We start from the raw sequence: 16,579 nt of genomic DNA, 5'->3' as shown, positions 1-16,579 counted from the left end.
TAAACAGATTGTGCTTTTTGGTCACATGTTCTAAGACATTTTCTCTGGTTTTATTTCTTTTTTGTGTCTCTTTCAGAATTTGAATATCTTTTTCAAAAGGTGAACACCGGGGCTATACATAGTTTTCTAGTGGCAGTCCACCAGTGCCACATGCAGAAATAAAATCTCCTTTCCTTATGTGGTTCACTCCTCCAGTGTGTATCTTTTCAAAGCTTTCATTAGCTCTCTTTACATAGCATCACCCTGGATGCTCATACTGTGCCATAAGCCCATGATATCCACCAAAACTGGTTTAAGAGTTATGGTTTTCAAAGGTGCAGTCTTTTACTCGGTGGGAGCAGCCTCCATTACTTGTGCCTAGGTATTAAGTAAGTTCTGCATCTGTCTACCTTAAAATGAATTTTGATTACATAAAGTGCAGCTAGATCAAGTGATCTATACAAATACCTCTCTCCTAAACACTGTGTTCGGCAAATGATGTGGGGGTTGTTATATACAGACTTCTAGTTCATATATAAAGATGTCAAATAGTGTCAGGCCAAGTGTCAGCTTTGCAGAAACTTTACAATGAACAGCTTCATCCAGTGGCAATTCCTTTTGAAAGCTGCTCTTTGAGGTTTGGCAGTGAGACAGTTGTTAATTCATGTGATACACAAATATACTAATATTGTCCAGTGGTTTCTTCTAATTATGCAGCCTTGTGCAAGTGAATTGAAATACTCCACAAAAGCCTAGGTACATTCTAGCTGTTGCTGTTACCTCTGGCAATTAAACTGTGGCATCAAAGAATGAAATTGGATTTGTTTTAGAAAAAAATGTCCAACACTTTGCTGACTAGTATCAGCTGTTTTCCTGTTTTATCTGTCTGTAATCATCCCATATTAATATATCTTCAATTCTTTTAGGTTTAGTTAGTGGAATTATCTTGACCTGCTATTTTAAGTGTTTGGCAACAGTAACTTTCTCTAGAAGCTTAAACATTGAGTGAAATGGTTTATAAGATGTTCATAGAAATCAAAAGATCTGTTGGAACCAAGAGAGTAAGGGTATCAGTGTCTTCCAAGAGCAGCTGACTGCATTTGTGCCATTTCAAATGCAAAGTTTCCTTTTCTAGAGGAAGGTTAGACATCCAAATGCCAAAGACCCAGATAGTAGTAGCCACTTCTAAACAAATAGTTGTTTAAGACCTTGTTTGCATTAGAGAATTGACCGGCACAGCTAAATGCCAAATGGAATAAACTTTACTAATAAGAGAATTTTATTGCTTGTGTAGTAACTGTATGTCTTGAGAGCTATGCCACTTACAGGTATGATTTTGTTTTGCCCATGCTAAATAACATAGATATGCCAACAAACCTTTAAATGCAGACTAAACCTTTCAGGGCTTTATAGGTATCCTAATGAGTATAGGAGTAGCATTTTCCCTTATGGCCTATAGACCTTATAACAGATCATAGGATGGTATCTCTTTCCTAATTGCTTGCATTAGCACATCTTGGAAAGAAAGTTTGTACCCAAGGACTAATTCAAGATATAGAAAAGATTCCTCAAGGAAAACAAAATGTAATAGATGACAACATAAGCACACTAGGCTAATACATCATTCTGTTCAGAGCTGGTGCTAAATGGAGCAAGACTAGACCTACAGAAAAGGGTAGATTTTCATAGAGAACAGAAATGACAATGACTTAAGATACTTTGAAAAGTTTTATGCTTATGGCTGTTCCATAGGAATAAACGATGAATTTCTGAGAACTTTTTAATTTTTCTTTATGCATTAGCATTACTTTGTCAACTCTAGTTGAGTTTCTCGTGATTTATAAAAAGCCAAGTCCCTACATTTTTAAGGGAGATCTTTAACAGCAACAATATACAAAAGTTTGTCCCAGTAGTTCTAGTGTAAATCACTGTAGTACTTTGGGAGAAGAAGAAATGCCTAGCTGGATCCATGATCTTTTGGCTGTCATAACTGGCAGTCACTACAAGGTGCTTTAGAACTATCTGCTTCTTACTGAGAGCTGTTTAGGAGGAACTAGCAAGAACTGCTGTGAGAGGAACCTTGCAGACGCTCCCATGCACACTGAATCTTTCTTTTACGTAGGTTAGCAGGAAGTACCACATTTAACACACCTCTGTTGTCTGGGAATCTGCACCATGTGAATATGGAATGTTGGTGGCAGAAGTTAACTGGCACCTTAGCAGGATAGGAGCCTTCCAGTTAGTCATTCCTCTGAAGGTAGCATGTGTAGTATCCTTCCCCTAAACAATAAAACTCTTAATAGGATAAGATAATGCAGAAGGTTAGACTGTCTCTTGAGGAGGAAACACTCCATATCTTGCACTTTGTGCTACCTCACAGACTTCAGAAGTTTGTTCTGCTCCTGGTCTGCCTATGCTACTGTACAGCAAGTGGGGGAAAATGGAATATGTGGCAAGTGTGTCCTGGCATGCAGGGACACTGAGAAAGAGGACTGACAGGCACAATGATGAAACATCAGCTCTTAAAGGAGTGCTGCAGTTACAAGGGCTACCATGAATGTATTGAGAGAGGATTGTACAGGAGCTAGAGGGACGCAGAGACTCTGTTTCTATAAAGACTTCTAACAGAACCACTGCCAAATATTGTGTCCCATTTTGATGTTCATTGTTGGAAAAGAAAGTTAATGAAAATTCTGGAAAGTGTTCAGAAAAGAGCTCTGAGAAATTGTTTTGAGGCTTAGAATAAGAAATCAAAGTACCTATTTAAATCTTAGCCAAAACGTAACTTGACCCTGCTCTATATACTAAAAATACACAGTGAAAGTATTTTGGATAATAGATAAAAGGGATCTAATAAAATAGGTTACAGTAAGATCCAGTGAATTGAAGCTAAAGCTCAACAAATTCAGACTAGGATTAAGCCACTGCATTTGAACAAAGAGCACTAACTTTTGGAACAACTACTTGTAGTCCAGTAGAGATATTCTATCACATGAAATCTTTAAAGCCAAATTTATGCATGTTTTTCAAAGACATTCCCAAGCTCAAAACAGAAGTTCCATAATGCATGGTGCAGAAAATACTGGGCAAGGTTCTTTGATCTGTGCTATGCAGGAGGTCGGCCTAGATGATCATAGTATTTCCTTCTGTCTTTAATCTATTGAGGTGCATTATGACAAGCTTAACATGTATTTACATGTTTCCATCTAATTAACAGAATGTAACAGAGTGCATTTATAGAAAGACAATTCAACTATTTTTAGATACTACTGTACCTTTAATTTATTAGCTTTTGTTAAAAGCATGTAACAATCTAGAGGATATAAAGTATAATTTACAAAAATATAAATCTTGGTTATTTTATTTTTAGTGTTTCAACATATTGCTGTATAGTATGTGTTACTCAGAGAATATGTTTAACAGCCTGAAATTATCCAGCAAACCAAAAGTGTGGGATATTACATATGTCTTTTGTCGAACAAATTATATATTAGGGAAGGGTAACCAAAAATGGCTATATTAACATACTGTTTATATGAAAGCTTATGCAGTGCACTATACTTGCATCCTGAAAAAAATACACATTTTAAGCCCTTTATTACAGCATTTTTTCAGTATAAATATGCAGATTAAGAGTATGAGTGTTTTAGGCAAAAAGTTTTGATTTGTGTACAAAAGTGATATTCTAAAATAAGCCTGCCTTTGCAAGTTCACTTCCCATCTTCTTGGTTAACTGAAGAGATAAAATAGTCAGAAAAATAGCATATAAAAACACATTTTAGTCCTTTGATTATGGAAAACTTTAGACTTAAATTTCTCACTAAACACCAGGTGTCTTGGCTAGGTGGGTTAGGAAGATATTTGTAAATGTATTGAATTCCTGGAAGATGAATATGAAAGACGAATGATGACAGTAAGACATTTCCTTCCAGGTGAGCATGTGTATCATTTTAGTCTCTCTGCATGCTTTCTGTAGAGGCATTGTAGGCTTGCATTCATTCATCAACACAAATGGATTAATTTCCCATTTACAACTTTCCCAGTGTAGTCGGGCAGGATGCGTGGATCTCGTTAAAGATGTGTTTGTATGAACTTATCGGCAGGCGCAAGTTTCAACCGACATGTTAGGATATACCTTTAAAACAACGTTTTTGTTCTCATCTAAGAACAGGACACTGAGTGAGCTCATTTTGTCAGGAACGCAGCAGGGTTCTGGGATGCCGGGAATGATTCCTACTGCTTTTACGATGCTCTGGATTGTAGCATGATTTGATGGCCGGACAATCTGGAACAGAGAAGGAAATGGTCATCACTTCATTTATGTGCAGTCACTTTCCCAAATGGACTAAGAAAATGACAACAGGTTAGGTTTTTTTGTTTCTCAAAAAAGTGAATATATGTGATTGAGTCATAGGGCCATGCAGCACAGTCAGTACCTCACACTTCCAGCTTTCCTGCGCAGGGTGTATCCAACAGATATTTTGTGTTCCTTATGCTGCCTTCATAAATACCAGAGGAGGGCACTGGTGGCACAGCCAGCAGTCAGTAGCCTGAAGAAAGAATGTCCCTGACTGCACCTACTAGATGCTGGAGGCAGGCATGCAGGAGAAAAGGACAAAGGTGGGGCACACTTCTCAGTCGTAAGATGTTATCTTTTGCTTCCTTAACCTCCTGTCTGACTTGGAAAATTGGCTACTGTAAGTATTTCCAAAATAACTATCCCTATGTTCCAGTAGTATTTCTCCTCATGTAGGCTAACCTGGAATTAGTTACTTTTTCCTGGAGTAATTACTCTCTTTTAAAAGAGCAGAGTGGTCCAGAAGTAGTGTCCACAGGGGGGAGTTAGTCTAGAATAGTCAAACAACCTGACAGAGCCTTTCTGATCATAACCCCATGACAAACAAGTCCTTCGTACCTGTAGTCTTTGTCTGCTTCCCTCTGCCTTCCTCACCAGGCTTTTCTTCCCCACCCCGAGCTAGCCTCAAAGTGAGAGAAGAAAACAAAAGGCTAGGAGGGCAGGAAAAGTATGAAGTGAGATTTCACAGAAGCTTTACATCTATATACTGTTTTGGGTACTGAGCCACAATTTTATTTCTACTATTGATTTTTGGATGCAGTAAACAAGACAAGGAAAAATATTTGAGAAGAGAAGGCAGCCATTAGGCATAACAGCAGTGAGAATACGAAAACAAGAAAGTTAAGATATGTAAATAGTATACTGTTTAGTAGTTAAATGTAACTTTTTTTTTTTTAGCCTTTATTCACAAGCTACACTTGACCTTTGTAGTCTGAGCAACTGAATAGTACTAAACAGTTGTCACCACTTCTGTTGCTTAAGGTACATACAGTCAAGCACAGGTTTACCGGTGACGGAGTGACAGCCTTTCTTTGTATTGCCTCAGCAGAGCATGGAATGCATATGCTCCAGTTATGTGAGGCAGTAGTATGGCATGCAACCCACCACTGAGGCTGAAGCTTCAGTGACTCCTGTTCAGTTGTCATGCTTGAATACTGTCCCAGCAAATGAGTACAGTAGCAGCAGGAAAATTGTGTTAGTTATATCAGGCTTTTTGCTACAGTTCCATGAGTTTTCTGCACAGATCTGGTATATGTGGCACATGAAATCTTTCATCACTATTGGTACATAGCTGTATATCGGGTGGAAAATGACATCTGTGGGACAACAAATATGGACTTTTCTCACCTCCACATGGAAGCAGATACTGCACGTGAGAAGAATTAATGTCTCCTATATCTTATCTATTTTTCAAATGATAATTGAATATATGCAAAACATGATTTTTCATTTCAACATTAAAAGTTATGTAGTCCATGGGTATAACAAACGAGCTATTTTTTAGGATAATTCAGTTTTGATATATTTGCTTTAAGTGTAACATATCAGCAAATCAGATCCAAACCTTAATTGCTATTAAGGCTTTCAGATGCTCCTTGACTAAAGCAACCTCATTTTAGCCATTACGAGGAGGAACTGTGACATTCGTCCTTGATCCTTAAGGGCTTCAAGACAGCATCCCTATAGCCAAGTCCCAACAAGTGACCAATCCTGGAAAGTGCCTTTCTGTAATTAGCATATGTTGGCATAATTAGCAACAGCTTGCTCATGCCACCGTTCATCTTTAGATTTCAAAGCTGTCCACAAACAAGCAGCAGTGAATTAGTCTCACAGCTGCTATGTGAAGTAGAAATAAGCTTCTACACACATTGGCCATGTCAGGAAATCTGGACAGCAAGAGAGAGACAGAAGTAGCTTTTGTATGTTTAAACAACTGCAGAGTTTAGAACTTCAAAGAACTAGAGCTTCTAGAATCAAGTTCTTTCTTTAGCCTTTATGAAGAACCTCCTGAAGTGTTCTTAGCAGCTTTATTATTTCCTATTGTTATTTGAAACAGTCACAGATCCTAATGTGCTACTGAAACAGAATTTGTTGCCCTCATGGAGTGGATAGCCATCATTGCCCTCAGTGCCAGTTACTGACTTACAGGATTCCTGGGTATGAACCTGCAGAAGATCCTACTAGGATCTTCTCCAGCTGTGCAGTCTCTAACATCTGCAAGGAACAAACAGATGTGAGCAAAGTCTAGCGTGAGCAGCTGTCTACCAAGACAACAGCACTAATTAGGTTTCTAATGCCTGCAAGTGTATACACTATGCACAAAAATGCTTATAGAGAAAAATGCTTATTATTGACTATTACTCTGTACAGAATCTGGCTGCCTGAGCCCTACATCCACAGCAGAGCCAGACAGCACACCCATTCCACATCCAGCCAGGCTCCAAATTTTCCAACCCTTCTGGAAACCTGGCATGAGTGTTCAGTGATCATGGGCTAGGCCTCACATTAGCCTTTGTACCGATGTGCTAAAGTGGAAAGCTTGAAATAATGAGTTGAACGCCCAGTAGTGATGGCACTGAGGAAGTGCTAACATTTTAAATGCTGGCTACTAAGTCATATACAGCAGGCCACGTTTTGCTCTTACTTAACCTCTAGGACAATCCTAGCTCAGGAACATTTTGGGCCTCAGAAAATAGAAGGATGGTAATGTAGCCAAAAAGCAATTTAACAGCAGGTTTGAAATACTTTAGACCCTCCCCTTCTGTGTGGCTTACACCCCTTTTAAAGTCTGTTTTATCATGAATTTGCCCCTCAAAAAACAGCCCCCCCCCCCGCAATCTTAATAAGCAATGCTTCTTAGCTTCAGGAAAGTTTTGTTTTCAGGTTTGAATTCGACTCTCAAAATGAAACTCACAAACTGACACACTTACAAGGATGAAATCAAGAGAATTCTAATTACTGTAGACCAGGAAAAGGATATGTTCCCACCTACTTCTACCACACATAGGACTACCATTTATTTGGCAAATGCATTATTAACCATATAAGCTAGTCTTCCCCCTCACAGTTCAGGGAATAAGAACTTCAGCATTAAGGTAAGTGAACTTTCTATGACAAGATTTGTACCAGAGCTGTTTTGTATCTAGATCAAGAATTGTAGTTATTAAAGTAGATGTGCAGAGTGATGTACTGATACTTTAAAAAAAATAATCATATAATGTGATGACTCTCAACATGCCAGGTATATAATTCTATCTCCACAGTTCTAAAAGAGTACCTTGAAAATAAGGTACCTGTTGTCCATCACAGGTTGACTGTGTAGACCGAGACTTCATGAATAGCCTTAATCTGCCCTTTGATGTAGGAGTGCCAAGATCATATGCATGCTTTCCTGACTTAGGGTATATATGCAAGAACAAAAGCTATTTCTCCCTCCATAATTTTTAGCAATTCTTATGCTCTGACCTGAAGCTTCATTTATGCTGATGTCCTAGTTATCTCTGTTCATTTGGAAACAGTCATTTAAATAAGTCACAACTGTGAATTTGCCTATATTTCCCCCCCTCTTAAAAATACAAAGCTAACAAAAAGTAGACGTCTTCCAAATCAAACCAAATCAAAGAGTGTGTCAAACTAAAAATCCCCAAATCTATGTGATTTAGTTTTTAATTTCTCTGGGGTTTTTTTGTTTGTTTTGGGTTTTTTTTGGCACCAAGATGCTAGTGCAGCCACATTAATTTGTCTAGAAAACAAGTATCAAAATGAGAACTAAAGTAAGTGGTTTTGATTTACAAGGGAATCTTAATTATATAGCAAGTAATATTTCTAGATAAGACTTTAAATAAGTCAGCAATATAAGCTTATTTAACTATTCCGGCTAGAAATGGATCCACTCTGATTCTGCCAGCCTTTGTGTCAGGCTGTTTTGCTCACAAGAAGCCAGATATGTGAAATGGTTTTTTTTTGGGTTTTGGGTTTTTTTTTGTTTGTTTGGTTTTTGTTTTATTTTTTTTGCTTTGGTATGTATGAATGGTGCATTAGACTCTGGGTGTATGGTTGAGGACCCATATTCTCAGTCTTTGTTTTGTTTTCGATAAGTTAAATGGTGATTGTGTTGCATGATCTATTTATACTACAACAAAAAAATGAAGTTGTATGTGAGTCTGTGCAAGCTTTAATTTTTACCAGACCACGTATCAATTCATGTATATATGGTTCAGCATTGGCCAGCTACACAAGAACATGTGGTCAGATTTGTATACCCTATCGTGATGTCTGGATTTCCACTGTTCCTGGACTTAAACTAGCCTGCTTATCTACTCTTCCTGAAATCATACTACTCATTTCAACACAAACATACACCAATCTGCCTGTATGTAAAGTAGGGCAGATTCCTGTCTCAGAGCTGAAATTCTCTGCTGTAAACCACTACCCAATATTTACGTGCTGAGTGACCACATGCAAAAATGTCAGTAGAATAAATAATCAGGCCACTTGTAGGTAGAATTGCAAAATAATTACAGTTTCTAAACATGCAGGTTATGCAGTGCTTCAAATCCTCCACTCCCCCATTACCTGAAAACCCTATAAAATGCTGATAATTCCTGTGCTACATGGGATTGCCAAAATTTCTACTTCTTGCCATAGAGCAAGTGAGTGGGAGTGGGCCAAATCAAAATTCTATTGGAGCAGGAGTTCATGTTTGCCTCTCTATTAGCAAATTTCATATTGCTTCTACAGGAGGAATTTAGTATGCTAGCTTTAGTGTGTTACAGACAGCTATGTGGCATTTCCAGCCACATAAGGTATATCAACTTTTTTGTTCCAGCAGGATTGTCTTAATTTTAAGAATTTAGTAAATTAAAAAAGCACCAGAGAATTTTGAGACAAATATCAGCTTAACTAGCATTCTTATTTTCAGAGTGACAAGCAGTTTCTTAAAGTTAAAAATACTTCAGTGTCACTGCTCTGCATTTTTCTCCTAAGGTATTACCAGGGGAATTCAGAAATACCCTGACACAGTAGCTTGTTTTATTATCAGCATATAATACTTTATACTTCTGCTACCACAACAGAGTAGTTTGACGATTTAGTGTGTGTAACCATATTTTTATAAGCTGCATAAGTCTTTATGTTATGGTTTCAAGATGTAAGATGAGAAATTGTAAGATAAACCTGAGACATTTTTCTTATTCTTCAGATTACATTTAAAGATAACTTGGAATCTTTTTGCACACTGATGAATAAGTTGATGGAAATGATATTGCTTAAATTACTTAGGCTGAACAAGGCAACAGAGCACAATGAAAAAGGTAAAAATCTAAAGGAAAATCTAGCTAAAGAAGTAGTTGGATAGGCAGAACAGTAGATCTACTGTTTGCAAGCTAACAACAAAAAGGCATACTACCTTGGGCATTGGAAATTCACATGCCCCTGCACAGTAGTAGGCGTCAAATGATTTGGGAGATATGATCCATTCATTCCAGCCAATGTCAGCAAAGTCAACTTTCATGTATCTTCTTGAACAAATCCTTGGCTCGTTCCATTGTTTTCGCCTTGCTTTCTTCATTGTTTTCTCATCGAAGTTTAGCACCTGAGACTTTGTAAGTGTTTCTGTATTTTCTTGCCCTTTTCTCCTTCGGTCTTTGCGTGAGGCTTTTGGTTTCAAGGACTTGTAGGCATTCTCCCATATATCATGTTTGTTATATTTATTGTTGTTATAATCTACTTCTGGCAACTCATTGTTCTGAATAGAGCTAGAGAGGTATGTATCCCTCCTCACTCGGGTATCAGTAGAAGCATTAGGGGATAGATTTGGGTCCCCATCATTGGAAGGGAATGGATCATAACGCTGTAGGGTGACTGCCACACTGTTAGGTTCAGAGATTGCAAGATCATTGGCATAAACTAGTATATAAGGTAAATGACTGGCGACCTGTTCAGGGAAGCCCTGGTGTTTCTCCCCAGAATCAAGCTCGACGCAGAGAATAAGCTCTCCAGCCTGTTTTGATTCTTTTATGATGTGTGAAATGTCCTTTGCGTGCCAAGCCCCTCGCCTTTGAAGAAACACGGTGATGTTCCCTTTCACTAGTCCATAGGCAGAATTCTGGTGAATGCTTTGGAAAATGAGGTTGAGCCGCAGGATCAGAGGCAGGTGAAGGAGACGGCAGGATGAGTTCTTGGACCGCTTACAAAACGCTTCCCGGTGCCGAGGGCGTTTGTCAGCATAAAAGTGAAAAGTGGCAGCAAGGATCATCTCTGAATCCTGCATGGATGTCAGATTGAAGCAGTACAAGGGCTTCTGGGCCAAGAATTCTGCAAGAGAGCAAGGAAAATATGGATAAATATCTGAGACCAAAAATGGTAGTCAAACCCTTATTCCTATATAAGTGGATTAACAAATTTTGCTTTGCACTTACCCACTCCAAATCAATTAGTATAGTGAGCTTGTCACTTCAGCTTAAAACTATGGTGAATAAGAGGAGGAAAAAACCCTAACAATATTTAGCAGCAGTATTACAATAATATCTGGACTGTTTGACACACTGGGCACCTTTTGCGTACATGAGGGGTAAAACTCTTCCCAGAGATTTTCAGTTTCAGACTGCCTTTCATTCCAGGCGGGCAAGAAAAGCAATCCTTGCTTCTATTTCATTTATAACAAAGTCAAGCTCAGAGAAGCTATCAGATTTGCCCATGGCAGAGGTCAGAACAGTACCTTACTCAGTATACTAGCTGAAAACCAGGTTTACAGTTGATATTCAAGATGGTCTAATCTAAAGCTGACTGCAAAGATTCCTGAAAGATCTCTGGGTGCTAAATCTGTGGGCAACAGCATATGAAGCTCATCATCTGTACATTGTGCACAAGAGGCATTTCACAAGTGGGCTGGAAGTAGGCAGTGCGACACATTTGGAGGGCCATTACTCTTACAAGCAATCCTCTTTTCCAGTGTACATCATGTAGGAGCTTTGTTTAAAGCACTGTAAATCCTACTTGGTTTCTAAGACTTGTGTTTTTGACAACTACGGTTGAATAGGAGCTGACTCTCAAAATTCAAACTCCATTTGACATAGCCTCTTTGTAGCTAGTTGAACAATTTGTGCTCAGGTTACATCTCTACCCTCCTCTCAAGGAAGAGGAGCAATTTTACACTAGTAACTCTTTACACCATGTTTATTTTAACAGTAGAAACCTCTCTTAGTGTGTTAAAATGTAATCCCAGAATCAAAAGACCATGCCTTCACAGTCTATCATTGTAAAAAGTTGCTTGTTGCTTTTTTTTTTTACTAGCTCAAGAGTATACAGGAAAGTGGTGGCAGAACCAAGAAGTGATTCCTGTTTTCCCAAGCTCAGACTAGGACTTAGAAGGCATCAAAGGACTGCAGTGGGTAACTTTGCATCTTTAGTTAACCCAAGCAGACAAACCCTCTGGCAGCCCTTTTTGACATACCTGGAAATTGTCTGGCAGCAGGGAGGAAAAAACCAAAAAACAAACAAAACCCAACAAACAACAAACCCAACACCCAGTCTTCCCAGAAACACTTAGGTTTCTTTTTCAATGCACTGTGGATGATGAGCCACAGAAATTTTAGCAACAACAGAAAGGCAGTACTGTTAACTGGCACCTGTCAGAATGTTCTTCCTTTTAAGCACAGTTTCATTTGAAAGATAGAAATTAATAGTGCTACATCTCACTAAATTGGTGCTTTCTGGCTTCCAGTTCATGCTGGATAGAACCATCATTTGGACTAAACCACAGCAGGTTAGGATGTTCATTAATTCCAGGCCCACATGGAGAGTCTGAAAGTGCAAGAACACCAGGTTGTTATTAATGTTTGTTCATTTCAGACGGCATATGTTTAAAAAAAGAAGTCTAGCCTCTCCCCACCTGAGCTGTGTACAGTTGAAATTTTAAATATTTTTTTTAGTAGTAGAACGCTCCTAGCACCATCAGTTCTATAGATATGACTATGAAGCTTATGCATCGCTGGGATAAAGGCGTTTCAAACACCAGAGTCCCAGGGTTTCAGATGGGAAGGTAACTTGTGATGATAGCTCAGAGAAAGGGAGTTTCAATTCATCTAAATTAATTCTGCATTCTTGAGTGAAACAAACCCTTCAAAAGTCAAAATTCTTTGTAGAACAGAATAAGAATCTGTGAATCTGCATCTACTGAAAAGCCAGAAGCCTGGAAGTACAGGCTTTTTAGGAGTTGAGGAGACTTGAGTTTTGGATGGAGCATAGTCTTATTTATCATATTGCATCAAATCACTCAGGCTTTTACCAACCTGTCAACCAAGCATTGTTACATTTTCCAGGTCTACTCTGAGCTGAACTGTACTAGCTGTATACATTAAAGCTGTTAATATTTTACTGATTCTATCTACCTCTGATCACTGTAGACAGCTTCAGGTTAGGAATACAGGCAAGATGTGTGGATGATACATGCAACAGATTGGTAGAGGAAAAAAAAGGCAAGTGGCCAAGGAAAGAAAATATTAGCCTTTAATACATAATACACATAGGAGAATGTTGTGTTGCAGTAAGTGAAGATTAGCAAAACAGATTTACATGGTATTTCTGATAACACATTTGTGAGAAAGAAATATGCAGAAAACACCATTTAAAAGCTATGAAATTATGTTAAAGCAAGGCTCTAGAGGCCAGAATTACTGTTCCCTGGGTAATCTTGATTTGGTGTTCTTGCACATAGGTATTATGAGATAGTCTTAATTAAATGGCTGCTATTCTGTACTATTCACCAAGGCCTTTGCTTCGTTTAGCACAGAGTGTGAATGATGTTCAGGGAATGAGCCTGAGGTGCAAGAGTCAATTTATGGGGAAGTTTCATGGCTTAGGCAGCAGATTGCTGCCATGAAGACTAAACCCCCCCAATCTCAACAAGCTAGGTGAAGTTGGACAATAACTTAGTATCTCACATTTGGTCACAAACCACTTAAAACTCGACTGTGTAACTAACTACAGTCAATTGGTGCTGTTTTCTAAAGCTACAGAGTTCCCTGAAAACTGCAAAGTGCCTGAAGAAAAAAAGAACTCGAGAAATTAGTTCACAGGCTCTTTCTCAGCTCCTTATCGGAGAAATAATGAACTCTTGTGAACACACATAGAGGTGAGCTGAGAGGAGGTCATCAGATGTTTGTGAAGCACTCTCCCTGAAGTGGTAAGTACTGCTAGAGGAACATGAAGTTGTATTTGGAACATAAGCAAATAGCACATGTATATATATAGCAAGTGCCTCACATTGAATATGGAGAAATATTACATATTCAATAACCCAGTCAACACCATCTATACCCTGTAAGGGCTATCTAGGGTGGCAATACCATTGTGTAGTTGAGGAGACCTCAATAATGCATATGACAAAGGAGCAAACTAAGTCTGGACTGACATTTTGCACCTTTGGAGCCCCCATCTTGACAGCCATAACTAACACTGATGCTTGAGCGTCCCCTAACGAACAGCCTTAAGCTTAGGAACAGAAGGTTACAGATTTTCTGAAAGGTACTTTTTTTTTTTTTTTTTTAAAAAAAAGGAGAGAGAGAAAGAAGTAAGTCCGTTGCTTGGGATAATGAAAATGAAATTATTATAGGTGTAGTCTGTTTTGCTTATCTCAATAGGATCAGAATTATCATCCATTTTTTATAAAGAATGGGCATTCTACATGTCTTGTTAGAAGAACATGCCAAATTCTTCTTTCAGAAGAAAATGCTAGAATTTCTTGGAGGAGATAAAGAAAAACACACTGCCAGATAAAGTTTTTCTCCCCTCCCTCATCTTGTGTCATTCTATCGTTCATTTAGGACTGTTCATCACTAGGTTGATGAATTACAAAGAAATACAATTTATTGTCATAACAAAGGAATATTGCAGAGGAGGTTCTGCTTTCATGCCATGTTACTGGGGAGAGATGTGATCCAGTAGAGAAGGTACACAGATGGGACACAGGAGTTTTGGACATAGGTGTGCTTTATTTCCATTGCATGGAAAGACAAGTTACTTCCAAGCATCTCTGCCTTGGTTTCATGATCTGACAGATGAGCAAAATAATATTGATTTGTAATTGATGAGCAAAATAATATTGATTTGTAATTGTTCAGTACAGTCTGTCTGTGGGTAGAAAATGCTGCTATTTTAGTGTTTTAAACCACTTGCATCCAAGTAACTTGTTCAGCAGCTTAATTGAAAAATGAAGAAAAAGAATATAGTGCAATCCTTGCATTCTTCCCAAATCACTCTTGTGGTCCAGGGCCTTGGGTAGCAGCCAGGCTCAGCTGCTCAGTTCACAGAAAAATAAGAGTGATAACAGGAGGTCATGGAATAACCATCCACAGTAGAAGTTCCTTCCTAACCCCTGTTAGTTAGCAGCTGCTAGCTAATGATCTAGAGCATGATGATTTATTTCTCTCCCAAATGTCTGTGATTGCTTTACATCCTAACTCCTAGATTTCTAGGCTTTTTCATTAGCCAGTTACCCTTCCATGGGATCTCCTCCTCCTTGAATACAATTACTTTTTAATATTGCATTTGACATAGGATAGAAATTAAGTTGGGGTGCACTAGAGAATATGAGTTATTGTGAGATATTGTAGCAACCACTCCCTAAAACAGTGTGCTGCATTGTATTCTATACATGAGACTTCTAAATGTAGGAGAAATAGATTGAAACTCGCAAAAGCAAATTTTGAATTCATCTATCAGATGTCCCTACAAAAAAAAAAAAAAAGAATATTTCTGGACTGTAACAAAAATTATATTCTAGAAACTGATGTAATTCTTATTTTAAGAGCTAAGATCTTAGTTATAGTCTGAAGAGTTAACCAAGAAGGAAGATATTTTCCAGAAAAGATATTTTGGGTTTCCTTGGCAAAGGATAACAAATTTAAAGGGTATTAACTACGCAAACCTCCTCTTTATTACTTTGAAGTAAGACTGGGATAACGAAGGCGTCGTTTTGACACAGTATATATGTTCTTCCACCCTTATAATCAAGCCAAGTAAAGTTGGGGAGAGGGAGGTCAGACCTCCCTTCTCAGGTTTAGGCAGCGCAGTGAAGTTCAGACCCCGAGCAGTTTTAGGCGGTCCCGCAGGCGGCACTCTTCCTAACAGAGACTTGAGAGCCTGCGAGAGGACCTGCGGCTGGAGCACTCGCTACTAGTTGTATGCTCCAAGTATCTCTGAAAAGATCTTCCGACCCAGTGCGACGTGCACTGGGAACAGCGCTTCTTTTGCCGATGGTTTGCATCCACAGCAACGGAGGCTTTCTGAAGGGAGACACCTTGTTGCAGATACTCTCGGGGGAGGGGAGGGAGCCGGGGGAGGTGGGAAGCCGCCGGCAGAGCGGAGGGGAGACACCCTGTCCGTGTAGTTAGCAAGGGTCCCCCCGGTATTCACCCAGCGGGGCACCCCCCGCAGTCACTGACAACCTCGGCGCAAACCCGTCACTTTAAAGCGAAAGAGGAGCGAGGAGGCTCCGGCGGCGGCCCCGCGCCCGGCCCGTCTTACCTGGCTTGGCTTTGAAGCTGCGGACCGTGTTGCCGCCGCCGGGCCGGCTCCCTTCCCGGTTGTACTTCTCGTAGAGCTTAAGCATGTGGACAGCTACCATGTCCTGAGCGATGCTGCCCAGCGCAGGGGGCGGTGAAGAGCCCCCGCGGGGGTCGCGGCCGGGGGAGGACGAGTCCCGGGCGGCCGGCGGCTCGACGGGGCAGGCGGGCTGGCTGCCGGCGCCCTCCCCCGCAGGCGACTGGCAGCCCCCATGGCCCAGGGCCCACAGCAGGAGGCAGCAGGTCAGGCGGCCGGCCATCGGGGGGATGCTGCGCGGCGGCCGGGCGCGGAGCGGCGGCGGCTCGGTCGCTGCCTGCGTCTGGGTCTCCCGGTTGGCCCTGCCGCACCGGGGCGAGGGGGCGGCGGGGCCGGGGAGGGAGGAGGAAGGGTGGGGGCGGCCCCCCCCGCCGCCGCTGATGCCGCCTCCGCCGGGCCAATCCCCGGGCCCGGGGGTGAGGAGCTGCGGCCCGGGGGCGGCGGAGCGGGGCTGCGGCGGGGAGCGGGGGCAGCGCCAGGGGTCCGGGTGCGGGGGAACTCGCGGGAGGGGACGCTGCATTCCACCAACGTGGGGCTTCCCCGCTCTTTAAAGGGTAGCGAGGAAAGGATCTAAATTAATTATCGCACAGCCGCTGATTGGAGACACATGTCACCGCCGTGGCAGCGAGCGCTGCGGCAGGA

The 16,579-nt window shown here is 40.5% G+C and overlaps 1 protein-coding gene across 1 annotated transcript; it reads right to left on the bottom strand.

Annotated features, from left to right (window-relative positions):
• Window positions 1–4,072: 4,072 nt before the first annotated feature.
• On the bottom strand, window positions 4,073–16,160 carry GDF10 (growth differentiation factor 10; the record flags this gene model as incomplete). Its single annotated transcript, XM_082309156.1, has 3 exons — window positions 4,073–4,264; window positions 9,744–10,651; window positions 15,863–16,160. 3 exons carry the CDS (start codon window positions 16,158–16,160, stop codon window positions 4,073–4,075), a joined length of 1,398 nt encoding a protein of 465 aa, XP_082165282.1.
• Between the last annotated feature and the right edge of the window lie 419 nt (window positions 16,161–16,579).

Source organism: Platalea leucorodia, assembly GCF_965183815.1.
Source record: "Platalea leucorodia genome assembly, chromosome: 4".
NCBI classification, from domain to species: domain Eukaryota; kingdom Metazoa; phylum Chordata; class Aves; order Pelecaniformes; family Threskiornithidae; genus Platalea; species Platalea leucorodia.
Note: the sequence above shows the minus strand (reverse complement) of the source record. Positions and strands in the feature narration are given on the sequence as shown.